The 16,857-nt window shown below is 37.4% G+C and overlaps 1 protein-coding gene across 2 annotated transcripts in view; it reads right to left on the reverse strand.

Annotated features, from left to right (window-relative positions):
- LOC128733817 (uncharacterized) overlaps nucleotides 1–16,857 on the reverse strand; it is a 59,918-nt gene that overhangs the window by 24,067 nt on the left and 18,994 nt on the right. The window contains exons 2-5 of one of the 2 annotated variants that reach the window (XM_053827627.1): nucleotides 12,044–12,144; nucleotides 11,865–11,984; nucleotides 3,133–4,390; nucleotides 2,744–3,072 (exon numbers count right to left, since the gene is read on the reverse strand). In XM_053827627.1, coding sequence (XP_053683602.1) covers nucleotides 2,744–3,072; nucleotides 3,133–4,390; nucleotides 11,865–11,984; nucleotides 12,044–12,144 — 1,808 coding nt within the window. Of the gene's footprint in view, nucleotides 1–2,743; nucleotides 4,391–11,864; nucleotides 11,985–12,043; nucleotides 12,145–16,857 lie in introns of both variants that reach the window. The other variant, XM_053827626.1, reaches the window with a different exon arrangement.

Consider the following 16,857-nt stretch of genomic DNA (forward strand, 5'->3'; position numbering starts at 1 on the left):
TGAAATTTCCAGAGAAAAAGTAAAAATTAGTTTAAATTATTTAGCAGACCTATGATGCTGTTTGCTCCAAAATGGATGATGCAATCTAATCTGTCAAAATATTGTGCTCAATAGTAAAGAATGTGAGTGGACTGGTGTATACTGACGTATTTTTGTTGTGTATGTGAAATTCACAAATTGGATCGATCATTATGGCTTGGCACAATCTCACCCCCGTGAAGCTCGAAAAGTACAAAGTTTCGACAAATATTATTTTTGTAATCAAAACTTATCCAACGCATAATAACCTTTCAATACATCTTAAATGATTAGTTTTTATACCTTCAAAATAGCAAGTTGATGCGGTTTCTTGTTGGGGTTGGTTTATGCGGGACATTTTTTACAAGCGTTACTTCCGAGTATTTTTGATCGCGAACTTTGAAACCCTGTTTAGGCTAAATAGTTTGCTAATATTATCTGTGTTCCATTCTAAGTTATGAATAAATATGTTATGTTCATCATCATTTTGAATTTAGGTCACCAGTTTCTATAGATATAATAAATTTTCACAAACATTTTTGGTTTTTGGCACAATCTCACCCCCGTGGCACAATATCACCCCGAATGGCGGTAGCTATTATTCTTTGTTGTATTTGTTTATAATTATGTAATTAAGATGAAAGTCGTAAGCAAATAAGATTAACTTAATCAGAATAACGGCAAATATACAAACGCAAACAAACCGAGTGGAAATTTTTTGCAGTACCAACCAGCATATGTAGAAAAACAATCTTTTACTTGTTTTGGTTTTCGTTTGCACAAATGCCTTTTTGTAGGTTCATGCTTCAAACGTTCTGTATCTGTTTACGCAGATTTCAACGAAAAAAGTAGAATGAAAAGGGAGATCAACTTTGTTGCAATAAGCATTTACGACGATGATTTTGGAATTGTCGGTCTATGCCGACATTTTTTCACGGTCTTGAGTGAAACAATAGTTTCTAAATAGTATACTGAAAGACAAAATTTGCACGCGTATTGCGTGAAAATTTATGCAATGTTATCATTTCGAGTTATTCACCGCATTCAAAGGTTAGTAGCGGAACCAGGAACCAGCATTTCGAGGTACGTTTTTTATATATGGGAGCTGTCAGTTTGTTACCCCGTTGATATTGCTGTAGGGTATTATCGTTATCGTCGGGCCACTGTTATGGTCGGGCCATCACGATTTTACAGTTTTAGTACCTCATGATATCTATATGATACAACCATTGTAAAACTTCTCACTGTGATAGCTAACTTTTCACAATATGTGAGTTTTCAAAACACCCGTACTGAATTTAGTGACTAAATCTTACAAAACAAGTTTTCAAGGCGCAATGAACTTCTCTTCAAAAAATGATTCATGAAAGGCAATTATCGAGATAAATTTTGAAAATGTATGAAGTTTGCTGTGCTGTACTCGAAGACTATAGAAAAATCCCCTCCAGTAAGGTGTTTGGAAAGGCTACGGTGAAATACTAGAAAAGCGCTATTTGTAAAGGTCGGGCCATTTGAGTAGTCATGGTTGAGCCACCATAATTTTAAGCGCAGAAGCGCAATAATCACTAAAGAATGTCAGTCACGTAAAATGTGACGAAATAAAGCAAAATTAATACGATAAAAACCTAGATTTTTGTTGTTTTTTTTTATTGTAGTTGTACGCTTCGGAAAAGGCGATTGTAGCAATATTGATTTTACAAGATCGCCAAAATTTCGCAAAAATGCGATTAAAAATAGGGTATTTGTACGTATATCACCCGTTGCTCACGGAATTCATTCTTTTCATGTCTCTATATAGAATTTCAATACGCACGCCTCAGATTTTCTGCGCTGGCCCAACCTGTACAACATGACCCGACTATGACAACATTTTTTGTCTTCACGTAAATGCCTATAACTTTCTTATTTTTCAAGCAATCAGTTCATCAGCAAACTTTCCGGAAATATACCTTATTCTTAGACCTTTGCAACGATGTATTTAGATTTCCAAAATTCCTTTTGAAACGAAAGTTATGGGCGAACTCCAAAACGTGGCCCAACCACGACGACACTCTCCTACACAATATATCTTATACAATGCTGCATATTAGAGTGACTATATACAGAGTGGCGACAATGTCAAAATTGGAATGATAATTATCTGTCAGTGTCATTCCAATCGAGCAGACGACGTATCCAACGCGTATGCAGGAAAGAGAAAGAAAAACCTTGGGAAAACCGCATTGCATACATTTGGGATGACTTGTCGCCACTCTGTATATAGTCACTCTACTGCATATATGCAGCGATGTCACTATGCCAGATATCTACGTACCTATACATAAATTTGTGACCCTGTAATTTTCTCCGGAATGTTTTATTTTCTCAATCTAATTTTTTGCACTATAAAAATAGTTTATGGGGTACTTTAAACTTCAGCAGTATTAATGGAACCAGAATTCACAGGAACTAAAATAATTGCTGGGTCCCAAATTTATACATGCACAAATATCTGGCATAGTGACATCGCTGCTCGCATGGATAGCAAGAAAATACCTTATTTTTATGTAGGTATTTAATTTTGTTACTATTTATGTTTGTTTGTGTTTCTGCTTGATTACCGTTTTTGTGTTTTTCAAATTATTATCGATAGAAGCATCAAAAATGATGTTAACGCAACCTACATTGTACATGAATACCATAAAGGATTTACAGTTATTATACAGCTAAGATATACTTTACTGACCTGTGCATGTGATAATATTTCAGTTAATTGCTTCCTTAGTAAATCATACGTAGAGTCGTGAATTACATCATTCTCTTCGAGATTGAAAGTCTCTTCGTTGATTTTGTCGTATTCTGATTTCGTATGTAAAAACCATCCATTATCAATCGTTTGATTTGAGAAATCATCTCTCTCGCAAAGTTGCACATCTCTACACGCTGTCACAGAAGAGGTGCTGCTTGAAAGCCACTCATCCCAATCTGCAGTCGTTGGGTACCCTGGCTCAATTGGCGTATTCATTGGAGTAGCAGTCGGATTATCCGATAAAGCATCGTCAGCCGAACTATTGTCTATGGTTATTTGAGGCAAATCATCGGATAAATCTTTGACAAATGTTTCAGATGGATTACCCCAAAAATTTTCTATTTTTGCTACTGTGCACTGCCTATTTTCTCTCACCGGATATATCTGTTGAAGATCATCGTCGTTCACGTGAGCGATGTTACCATCGGCTTGGTATGTAACGTTGAAGATTTGGTAATCTTGACACTCATCTTTCTGCCTCTCATTGTTTTCTATTTCTTGCCACAAATCATCATCGCCTTGGATATATGTTTCATTGTTTTTAACACTAAAAAGAGCCTGTTTTAAAATTGAATTTTGGATTTCAATGTCAGAAGTTTTCCTAGGTACAAAAGGAGTACTACACTCTAACATAGTGTGTTTATTGAAATCATTAAAATCGTCATCCTGGACAATTTTTTGAATTGAATCATTTTCCTCGCATTTTCGAATTTCTTCAATTCGGCTTTGGCAAAGCAGCAATATTTCATCTACCAACTTTGACGCTTCTTTTCGCACTACTTCATGCAACACGTCAGTAGAGGCATTTTTGTCGCTGATTTCAGCTTCTTCCATACCACTATCTGAAGACGAGTGTTTTTCATTGCAAAATTCATTGTCAATGCCAGCAGCTCTTTCTTCGTTCATACCGCTCAAATAATTAACAAAATTGCGTTCATCTTCACTGTCAGCACTATCGTGTTCTCCAGTTATAGCGTAATCTAATGCTCGTAATGCTTCTTCTATACTGTTTGTTTCATGAGAGGAAGAGTTATCCTCTAGACTATCCAATGGGGTGATATCCTCTTGCGCTTCGCTGGACGCTACATGTGCGAGAGGATCTTCACAGCAAGCATGGTTTTCGCCTAAGATAATCGCTGTGTTCACCAAACCTGTAGGCAGTTTCACTCTAATATCGTCTGGACATGAATCATTATTTTCTTCAGTGCGTGTTGAAGCGCTAATGCCACTGTAGTGTTCGATGAATGATTTGGCATTATAAAAATCGGCTGAATCCTTTATTGAAGCAATCGCCTGGTCCTCGGAAAAGTTGGTTTCTCTTGCCAGACAAACAGACGGGAAGCTCAGAGACTCCTTGCTTGATAAAAGCATGTTAGAACTGGTCTCACAATCTTTTTGCACAAAAACCAACTGCTTGTTGCTTTGACCACTATTATTTTCAGATTGCTCGTCGGGTAGAGAATTCGCTGTTGTCTGATTTTGACGTCGTAATAGGTTGTAGTTTTCAATTCCATCATGTTCAAGTGATGAAACCGATTCGCTTTGATATTGAACGGTTTGATCGAGCAGGTTATCAGTCGACAACTAAAAATATAAAAGGAAAGGGTTAAACACAACCTGACTATATATGAAAATGTTATTTTATGGCATTTGAAGTTTTATATAGGAAGAAAACATGTTGTATTTTTCTAATAATTATGTAATTATTTTGTTGTTTGTAAAGAAATTTAGCAGCTGCAAAAATGCAACAAATCTCAGTCAACTACTACCCGAGCAACGTTTTACAACAAAAGTATATCAAAGTTTTTTTTGTGCGAGTTGATGGGCTGCAGCGTATTGGTAATTGGTTCTCGGGCCGACTCGCGAGTTAACCATGCAAAATAAGCCGGCCGAACTAACCTGAGTAGGTCAATTGAATGCCATTCCTCGGACCAAGAGGACTTCAGTTGCCTGAATTAAGCTCGGGATTTTTGTCGGTGAATTGTCATGTCATAGTCATCGTATTCAGTCGTCTCCTTTTTTGTCCGTGTCTGACACTCGGCCCTATTACCGCTCTGTGCGTCGCAACTACGTCGCACGTGGTCGGCTGTGTTCGCACATTGATGCACTATACAGCGCACCACGTGCGACACACAAAACAAGAATAAAACCGAAAGTCGCACGTCGACTATTACGGTTTTCAACTGCAACAGCAATATTTTAACCTTTCTACCGCGCATCATTTCCCATATCGTGATGATTCTATTCACTCTAGTCCTATAACCGCCGTAATTCGAAATATGTCAACGCGTCAATTCAAAAACCGTCGTAAAATAGACCGTGTCAATTCAAAAATCGACGTAAAAAACCGCGTTAATTCAAAGTCGTCGAAATTCAGAAGAAATTGCTAAAAAAACCACGTTAATTCGAAAAATGATGTGAATTATATGTCAAAAATGTGAACGTCAAAAAAAAACGCCCTGATTCAAAAATCGTCATAGAAAACCACGTCAATTCAAAAATCGTAAAAAACGTGCAAAAAGAGACTTGAGTGTATGTAGTCGCCGTTTGTATGAGATTATCCTGAATATTCGTAATTACGAAAATTAATATCAAAAATACACCTTTTTTATAAATTTAATATAATGGTAATAATGGCACCATTATATTAAATTTATAAAAATTAATATAATATAATTTATAAAAATTAATATAAATGGTAATGGCACGATGAAACGAGTCAATATAGTTCCTAAGTTGATAAGCATTTCCTCCTATTAACGCGAATATGCATGCAGACATACAGCACCCTACACGCTTTACAACAAAAGTATATCAAAGTTATTACATATTTTGCTCTTGATATTATCTAGAAATCATGTTTTGTTTTGTGGCATAACTTTCATTTTGTTTTCATTTTTATTGAAAGAATATGTTTTGGTATATTTATTTATTTTTTTTATTAATTCCATCCGACTCAGAGTCTTAATGAAATATGACTAGCGACTAGTGGCTGGGAAAAGCCAGCTTGAGTTACACCATAAACACATCCTCAAAATGGAATAAAAATCCAGCATCTTTTAGTTGGTTTACATAACAACAGCTTAACGACTATACATACATAAATACTTAACAATCATTACAAATTACATATAGATAAAAGCATTGGTCCAAAATTTAAAAGTCAAATGTAAATCTACGACGGTTGTATTCATTAGCCAAGTGACGAACTGGTTCATGCAGTCCATATGTAGTTAGTGCGGTGAAATTCTACACGTAGCAGTTGTTGATGTCGAGGACGCAGTGGACAGTGCAGCAGGAGCGAAGATAGTATAGTGGGACTGTCGTATATTCCCACCAAAATCTTTTATGCCGTATTAGCGACGATATCTTTCCGCCGTTCTTTAAGCGGAGTTATGCCAATCAGCGAACACAGATTCTCATATGATGGTAGATTATCAGGATTCCTCCATAGTAGCATATGGCATATTCTTCGAACGAAATGTTTTTGTATTTTTTCGATGCGAAGAGCCCAACTGTCAAACTGGGATCCCAGACTGCGCAGCTGGTTTCTAGAATCGAGCGTACCAGCGAGCAGTACAAAGAGCGTACCGGGCTCATGAAACTCTTTACCAATCTTCAATATCATTCCCAGTTGTCGATTAGCTTTGTTGATCATGTCATAATGTTAGGCAACATTAGTTGCTAATCTAACACAACTCCGAGATCGTAACCCTATCACTCACACTTAAAACGTTCGGTAAAATTTGGAACAGCCGAACGTTCGGTAAAAATTTCGATGGTGCCAATCGACGTTTACGGATCGTTAGTAAAAAAATTTACCGAACGTTCGGCTGTTCCAAAGTTCGGTTTTTACTGAACTCTGTACTTTTTTTAAGTGTGTACGTTGCAGTATTTGATCATCAATGCAGTAATTATATATTAACGTGTGCTTCTTACGGGAGAAACCAATTACAGTACACTTTGGGATGCTCACAGTCATATAATTGCATTTGCACCATTCAACAAACCGGTTTATCAATCCTTGAAGCCTCATACAATCATCTGTATTACGAAAAACCGCGTAGATTTTGGCATCATCTGCATAGAGCAATCTTGGGCCAGGCGGCAATAATTGGGTTACGTCATTGATGAACAAAGAGGTCCTGGAGTGCTACCTTGAGGTACTCCAGAATTGTTTCGAAACCAACATGATAGAGAAACTCCCAATTTGACAGCCATTCTGTGGTTTCATAAATAAGAATTAAGCCACGCAGTTAGGTCAGCTAGGTGAGATACCCAGTTTATCAAGCTTAGTAAGTAAAATTCCATGGCTGCGAGGTAGAAATGTAATTTTTAACGTAAACCAAAGATGGTTGTAAGCAATTGCCTCTAGGATTTTCGAACAAGCGCATAGAGAAGTAATTCCCCGGTAGTCTGAAGTTTTTGGAGCGTCTTAGTAGAATACGAAAGCTGAAATTAAAAAAGAAGAAAACTTATCCAATTTAATTCTACTATGTATATATATGTATAGGTATATACATAGTAGAATTAAATTGGATAAGTTTTCTTCTTTTTTAATTTTAAGTCCCCGGTAGGGTTCGACATCCCGCTTGTCACCTTTTTTGAATACAATGAAGGACGACTTCCAACTTCGAGTAAATTGGTGGCACCGCATGGATGAATTAAATCATGAAGCCATTGGCAATTTCAAAGTCTGGCAGCATATCAAGTCTGTCCAGGGCTGAGATAAGGTGGTTGTGATAATGATAAAAGAATCCTTGCGGATAACGCTAGCGTCATAATGCGTTGGTGATGATGGATTAATGAGGAGGAAGAAGAATGACAGAACTTGGCTCTTTCCATATCCGCTATTATTGTGTACTTGGTGGAATATTGAATAAGATGACTTGTACTTATCTTGTTTTCTCCTTCTTTTGTTGGTTTGCTCGTCTTGTTCTTCCTTTATCTTACTTTGGTCTTATTCACGGCTCCATGCTGTCCTCTCCATCGTTGTCACCAGTGCAGTCGTCTGTGGCTGATCTCTTGCCGCCCCTCACGACAACATTATTGTTGCCGTTAGAAGAAGCGATAGAGATCAGGCAGAGGAAAAAAAGAAAAGAAAAGAAAAGAAAAGAAAAGAAAAGAAAAGAGGAAAGTTTTAGTCAACATGTTGATTGCCATTTTCGGGTTAGTAATATCACGAGAATTCTATGTCTGTCCATCACCTATGCTACTACCGACTAACTACTCGCTAGGATGGACGCTACTCATCTCTCCAACTACCCATGTCATCACGGTTGACCCAGCGCTGTTCAACCACCTATGCTCATTAAAAGCCACAGCCGCTTCTTTATCTACCATCTTTGCAGTATTGTAGCTGTTGGCGTAAATTTTCGAATATTTGTGCGGAATATATTACAAGAGCAATATTATCGCTCAGAACTACCGAAAAACTACTTGAACTTCCGAAAAATAGAGCAGATGCGATATAATGGGGACTGGTACTCGCTCGTATTATTCCCGGTGGCAGTAATTGCCTGTTTGTAGCGGTAGTCATCCGATTTGTCGGTATGCTCTCCAGAGCGTGGTCAATTGAAGTGATTCTGTAACGTGTTAAGTCTTAAGTGCAAGCTGTCACTGGAGTAAGACTTAATAAGATGTTAACTAAGTTGATAATTCTGTGAGGATGGTATTGAATCGAAAAAAATCCTCATACCATGGCCATATATTATGTACTATGACCATATTTTAGGAAGTGGGAATGATGGTATATTGAGGACAGCCCTTCGCTATCGCTTGAATCAACCAGAGAATCGAATATCTGTTTTTACTTGAAGAGCTATACTCTAAAAAAATTTAGTTAGTAGTGGAATTCCAGTTGAAGACTGCCAGGATTGGGCAATGGACAGAACAAAATGCATATCGAGGCTAAAAAGCTTTTCGCGAGATCCACAGAGTCCGACCGCGACGACAGCAGCAAGCATGGAGAGGAGCAGGCCGCCGGTGAGTTGCAACCGTCCGACTTGATGGACTCTCCGACAGTAGCTCATCAGCATTAGGAGGGTCTTTGGGAGACAAACAGCGTCATTCGTGATAATTTTATATTGTTAGTTGAATAGCGTTAACGCGGTTAGTCACAAGACATGCAAATCACTATAATAAGGAGGGAAATAAGAAAATAACAATAATAATTATAATTAATTACATCCAAAACAAAAATAATACAATAGAGGTGACAGTAACAACAACGATAGCAAATAGCAATATTAGTAATAATAGTAACAACGTAGGAAACTGACACAGGAAACACAGCTACTGACTATAACTTCCTGCCCATTAATAATTGTAGTTTGGCAGCATAGGTATAAGAAGAAATTCCGACTCATCATAGAACACTCAAACATATATTCATTCGTACCTATACACCCAAGCACACTCAGACATGCATACACATGTATACATGTACGTGTGTGTATATTTTTCAGTGCTGTGCTGTCCATAATCGCATAACAGCCACAAATTCTATGGTAATCTCATAGAAAATGTCTCGATTACGCAAATAAAGACTTCACATCATTTTTGAACACTCGTTCGTTCTAACTATCGATAAATTTTAATTTTCATGAGTAAGTCAAAATCTCATGAATGGTGGGTAGGATTTGGTTTCAGTTTTCTAGAGAAATTTCTGCGCATACCAGCATTTCATCTAGGGAACTGAGTAAGCCCTCCCGGTGCTTCGGCCTAAACGGACTTGATTTAAAATCAGATCCGTTCAATTTCGCTCCATTCCGCATTACGAGACACATGCTACACGTAAAGGTAAATTATGCAATACTACATACTACACATATATCCAACTTAAACTATATTACCTTCTACATGCGGAACTAAGATTAGGTCGGTTAGCCGAAGTATGCGTCAAACCACCTACCCATGGGAAGGAACAATGTAAAATAGAAATATGGGAGTATTTTAGACAGGCATTACGCGTACTCTATTTTGGACTTTTACGGCAAATCAAATGGAAAATGTCCAAAATAGATTAGGCGTAACGGTTGTCCAAAATAGATAAATCACCCTATATTCAGCGGTTTGTGATACAACCTGGCCACTATGAAATCCATCTGAAGATCCGACATTAAATGATTATAATTGATGATCAAGGGCATCGAATTGTTTATCGCGTTGACGAAAGCAACAAAGTTTTCGTGCCTGTTCGCTCTTACAAGAAGTCCCATTCTGAATTGTCCAGGAAGGTGAAAACAAAAGCAATAATACTTCTCTCTCACTTTCTCTCAGGCAAACCCCTTGAAAATATAAGATGTCAACGCGGAAAACGGAATGACCATGGCTAACTACGATGGTAAGATTTCTGTTAAAATTTTCTCAGAAGAGCACAATACCTGGTGTAGAGCTTATACAAAAGTTGGCGAAATTGGTAATTTCAACAAACGTGGAAAAAAAAACCTCAGCGTCGTCAACGAACATTTGCAGTAACATTTATTTCTGTTTCTAAATCCAAAATGTTTTATATCAAACCTTTTTCAAATTGTAACGCGAACTTCAACATGAATTTTTACTTATTGTTCCCTTTGACGGCAAATCCTAATTTTCCAGTGAACGTTTTGGCGACCATGTCGTGTCGTGAGCGGCCTATTTAGTTAAGGATTGCTGATATTCCTTTTTATTTTGATCTGTTACAAATTAAAAACATTAGCATTTCTAGTGACCAATTTCAGGTAAGCTTTGAATTTTTTCCCGGTGAACCATCCAATGGCCAAATTGAGTCACAAATATACTTCTAGTGTAGGCAAATTATGCTCAAAATATTCACGATTTATTCTGAATTTTCCGGAGGACCACCTTACGGCTTCCTAAGGTCACTTATTTATTGATTTTTTTTAAATTTGTATTTTTTTTAAATTACCCGACCTTAGTTACTTCAAAATTATTTTACCAATTTTAACCAACTTTACCAATACGAAAACTTTAACGGATATTCCGGAGCCTTCAGCAGGCCAATCCGTAGCTTTGTGGTTTCCGTATATCACTTAGAGCAATGGTGCCCAGGCATAAACGTGGTGCGGGCCAAATCAGATCGCCCCATGAGTCCGCGGGCCGCAATGACCTCTGGCCATTTTTGCGCATACCAAAATGTAAAATAGGCGGCAACAAAAGCCGATTTTTAGGAATCACCACAAGATTTAAACCGGAAATCAATCAGATCTACAATATGCACGAGGTACTACCACTGACCCGTGTCATCAAAAAAATTATTCATAAGCCTGCCATCCCTCAAATCAGTCCGCGGGCCGCACGAACCATCACGAAGGGCCACAGGTGGCTCGCGGGCCGCAGTTTGGCCATCACTGACTTAGAGACTCAACTTTTATATGGCCTACAACTTCTTAAAAGACACCACGGTCGTATCTGTTCAAAATCGCTCAAAATTCGAGTTTAGCCCCAATTAACTCAATATCCATATGCTACGTGTATTTGTTATACGCGGAAAACCGCGTTATAGAAATATCGTGGTACCCGCGCAATAGAAATCCGCGTACTACAAATCCGCGTTATACAAATCTCTACTGTATATATTTATTTCAGTCTAATCTTTTGTACAATATAAATAGTTATTCAAGTCACTGACGAACTGACATGACACATAGAAGAAAATTTTTTAAAAACCATCGTCCTAACACATTTTGCTTGCACACTAGCACCCTCTGTTATAATGCATGTTGCGGAGTAGGTTGCATTTGCATATAGGGTTGTACGCTGTAGGTTTTTTTTACATTTGTATGGTTTTATACTAAAAACTTGAAACAACACTCGCGCGCCGCGGTGTGGTCATGTTGCGAAACATGCTTTTTTGAAAAATGAGTGATTTTTGATTGGACGATGGAATTAACGCGAGTGTCCCGTCCGTTAGTCTGTGTTAAAGTACTTAAAACTTCAGGAACATTAGCCTATCTAGAATTCACAAAAACTTAAATAATTGGTAGATCCCAAATGTATACATGCTCGAATGTTTTCATATCCGGTATCCCTGGTTGTTATACTACTATAAACTTACATTTGTAGGGCTACTTGGAATAATTGCGCAAGTTTTGTTCAATTCTAGAGAACCGAGTGATTTTAAAATTGGATACTCAGTATTTTTTACTTCCTCGATATTACCATCGTTTTCAAACTTCTGCAAATAAAAAAAACAATTTTTATTGATAAATAAGGAATAATTCACTGTTAAGGTACCTGGAACTGACTCTTTTTCTTTTTGCAAAATACGCACATGCCAACAACAGCACTTATTAAAATGCATGTTAGAACGCCAAAGAATGCCGTATTCTTTTCACCTGAAATAAAGATATCATTTAATACAAGATAACCGTAATCTCTATTTAGTTTTTTACGTGTCACAATGGCGGGTATAAAACGTGTTCTGAAGGAAATGATTGCCGTAAAGAAATATGTGGAAAGTGCAGTTAAAATTTTACGAACCCGTATTTTGCCATCCGACATTATTGCAATTAAAAAGCTGAATATGGTTGAAAATATACAAATTTGACAAATGTTTAATTTAATTAACTATTTAGAAATATACAGCCACGGTCGGGATTGTAGGTTTAAAAAAGCGAACACTTCGAAGGCCTAAATGGAAGTGACATTATTAATTTAATGACTTAATTCTACCTACTCTCTTACCCGACCTGACCCTTAACCAATGTAAGTGTTATTGCAACTAAACGGTGTACTGACCGTATATACGGTCGTTTGGTGCTTCGTCGTAATTACCTATTCCCGTTCAATCCAATATAAATTATTAAAAATATTAGAGTTTTTTAAAACACGCAATGTAATTAGTTATTCCCTAATATTTTAGTTTGTTGGCTATCATGCGCGATCAATAATGCGTTTTTCCATATTAAAAAAAAATTCTAGCATTACGTGAGAGGAGGAAAAAATATTGACTACTCGTTTCAATTTCCGTCATTCATAAAATGAAAATAACTCACGCAGCACATTTTCGTTATTCTGCAGCCGGGAAAACTTGCCATGACCGGCAGAAATTTTTGCAGAATGACATTTGTCGTGCCGTCCTATACTCAAATACATGCACGCTAATGTCATAAACATTTTAGTGCTTTTTGGTTCGAATGATGGAAAATTTTGATGGACGGATTTTAAAAAGGTATTTTATCTGCCTAAAAGGATGCACATATACAGGCAAGAAGTGAAAGATTCATTTCGCGCCAAAAACTTGAGTACTTGTGTATAAAATTCCCTTAAAAACTCGAAATAAAGTGTGAATCAGAATTACGTATGACGAGGTGGCTCGTCACCTTACGATGAATGTAAAAAATAAAGTCAGTTGCATAATTTCAGTAAAATGCTTATAATAATCGCTTTGTAGTGAACTTAAAGTGCACTACAGTGCATTTGTGCATTTGTTAAATGTATCCAAGAAATGATGAAAACTGAAGTGGCTTTTCTTATTACGACGGGAATTAGAAATAAACCCTAATGCAAATGCAGCTATAAATCGACATCAAGCGATTTTTTTCTGGAAATTTCAGATACTTTGAATAAACACTCTAATATAAGATGAATATATTATACCGTGTATAAACTGCCAGTTTTAAGCAGAGGGAAGGGGGGGAGGTGGAATAGGCCACATGTTCTGCGGCCGCGGGTTCTCGAACGAAGTAATGGTTACTTTTGTTAAATGACCAAATAGGTATGCCCCCTTAGGATACATCCCTTCATATATTTCCCCCTTGTTAACCCTAGAAACGCTACTGGCTATATAAAGGCTGTCCATTGACTACGAACTCATTTTTAGTTATTTCAGACCTCTCAGGGTTATTTTCGTTCATACTTTTTGTATGATGCGTTGTTTTTGGCCGACCCCGTGCCCCTAATAGTCCACTTAGTTCATGGACGGCCCCATGTGAACTACTTTATACTGATATTCATGTTTATATTGTTTATAAACATGCTAATGTTCACTGTTTAGGTTTGTAGAATAACTTTATGTTTTTAGCACAATGTCACCCCCTAGAAGGGGTGAGATTGTGCCAAAGTTCATGCATTTCCAGTAAAATTAAGTTTCATTGTAACTAAACCATCTCTACGGTCAGAGGTGGCATAAACCGCAGCGCAGACCAAAAGACACACATTCTTAAACAACACAACACTCACCATGCGGTGTGTGTTCGCCCACGAATTCCCTTCAGTGTCTCTTTTGCTAAACACGCTCTTTCGTGCTTTACGCGCACCAACAAAAGGCAGTCGCAAACGCAGAGTGATAAATTTGCTGCGTGCTTTACCACACCAAGAGCCGCACTCTGCGCGGCTGGATTGTACACCCTGCGCTGGGTCAGTTGAAGCGGTGTGATTGAAAAAAACATTTTTACTGTTGCGGTGCCTGATCCGTACTAACTTAACATAGACCATATTAGTTGTTCAGTGCAGCGTGTATTTTCACTTTTAAAAGGGCAGAAAATTTGTAAATACAAAACAATTTTTTTGCGCAATTCCGCACGGAGTGTGGCAAAGGGCAGCACCAAGTGCTGTTTGTCACTCACTGGGCGATTTTCACCGAGTGCTGTCGTTCGCTCCCACTCTGCTTTCGCTCGTACGCTGTGTGCATATTAGCTGTAGAGGTGTGTTGCCGAATCGCTCTGTGCGACAAGGCATAATATTGGAACATTGGGCGCATAGTGTGAGCGAATGACAGCCCTGTCTACGACAGTTGTTAATTGAACAATTTAGTATATATTGACAGGTCTGAAATAAACTTAGTTCCTAAATTGTATGTATACTGAGCTAAAGAACAAAAATATATGCTTTTTTGGCACAATCTCGCCCCGGATGGCGGTACTGATTTTTAAGAAGTGCTATTAGCTCAAACATAGTTCTTTTCAGGGCTACCAAACAGTTTCAAATGGTTTTTTTTTTTCAAAACCACCATTGATTCAATGAAGAATTAAATCAGAATATTTCGCTCTTCTTTTACAAATAAACACTCAAACAATGATACTCACAGATACTCAAATATGCATATGCCATAAATGCAGTTTGCATTAGTCTTTGATCTAATGATCAGACATAAACTTCATCAATTAAAACATGTTATCAATGTAATAAGTATTATATGACACAGTCCTACGTCACCCTTTCGTACAACCCTTAGGGCTGTATACCTTGCAGTTTTTTGGTAATAATTGACAGGTCGTAGCGGACAGGGTGGTTGTAATTTACACAATGATCGCAAAACTACGCAAAACATGACAGGACGTCATGGTTTCGTAGCATGGGCTCTATTCTCAGTCACCTTACTGGTCGACTGCTGGACTGCTCGATTGCTCATCTGGTCGACTAGGCTGCTCGGTTGGATTGGTCGACTAGACTGGTCGATTTGATTGCTCGACAGAACTGCTCCACTGAACTGCTCAACTGGACTGTTGAATTCGACTGCTCGATTGGATTGATCGACTTCAACGCTCGTCTGAACTGGTCGATTGAACTGCTTGACTGGACTGTCCAATAATACTGCTCGACATAACATTACTTCTCAACTAGGCTACTCGATTAAACTTCTCGACTGGACTACTCGACTTAACTGCACGACTGAACAGCTTGATTCAACTGCTGAACTGAACTGGTCGATTAAACTGCTTGGTTGGACTGTTCGGTTCGACTGCTCGATTGGACAGCTTGATTCAACTGCTCGACTGGACTACTCGACTTAACTGCTCGACTGGACTACTCGACTCAACTGTTCGACTGAACCTCGATTCAACTGCTTGAGTCGACTATTCAAATCGGCTACTCGACTCAATTGCTCGACCCGACTGCTCGATTCAACTGTTAGACTAGATTTAACTGCTTGACTCAACTGCTCGACTGGACTACTTGACTGAACAGCTTGATTCAACTGGTCGACTCGACTGCACGACTCATTTGTTTGACTCGACTGCTTGTACCAGCTTTTCAAAAAGGCTTAACTGCAAAATGTAAACAAACCGAGTGAGGGTTCTTTTCTCTATGCTAGTCTAGCAGAAAATAACTCTCACTCGGTTTGTTGACATTTTGTAGTTGCGCCGGTTGGGTAGTTGTGCTAAAATCCCGCGCAAAATAGGCTTCAGTGTATCACGGTTTTTATAAAAATGAGAACCACCCTACTAGACATAACAAAACTAACGAAAAACGTATTTAAAATAAATTAGTTAATTATTAAAATTATTAAAAATTACAATAAAAAAGAAGAAAACAAAAAGTTATTTATATCCTTTAATTCTACTACTGTGTTTTATTGATAAATACGTATTTCGGTCTCGACGTGAGACCTTCATCAGTATCTAACTAACTTAGACTGTTAGTTAGACTGTTAAACAGTATGACGCCATATTTTGCTGATTCAACCTTACATATACGCGTATATGAAGTATGTATATAAGATGAATGTCAAACATTTCTTTATTTTTCATAGAAATGGAAATTTAATTGAAAATTATTTTCTTTTATGAAATTAGAAGAAAACGGCCTTTCAGTATCCGGAATAGGAATTTTTCATTCAGAAAGGCCTTTCTTTTGATGTAATTGATGGTTGGGTTGATTTTAATTTTCGCAATAATTGTAAAACTAATTTTTAATTAACTAATGTTTATTTGAGCGTCTTAGTAGAATACCTGAAACAATAAAAAAGAAGAAAACAAAAAGTTATTTATATCCTTTAATTCTACTACTGTGTTTTATTGATAAATACGTATTTCGGTCTCGACGTGAGACCTTCATCAGTATCTAACTAACTTAGACTGTTAGTTAGACTGTTAAACAGTCTAAGTTAGTTAGATACTGATGAAGGTCTCACGTCGAGACCGAAATACGTATTTATCAATAAAACACAGTAGTAGAATTAAAGGATATAAATAACTTTTTGTTTTCTTCTTTTTTATTGTTTCAGGTATTCTACTAAGACGCTCAAATAAACATTAGTTAATTAAAAATTAGTTTTACAATTATTGCGAAAATTAAAATCAACCCAACCATCAATTACATCAAAA

Source organism: Sabethes cyaneus, chromosome 2 (assembly GCF_943734655.1).
Source record: "Sabethes cyaneus chromosome 2, idSabCyanKW18_F2, whole genome shotgun sequence".
NCBI classification, from domain to species: Eukaryota; Metazoa; Arthropoda; class Insecta; order Diptera; family Culicidae; genus Sabethes; species Sabethes cyaneus.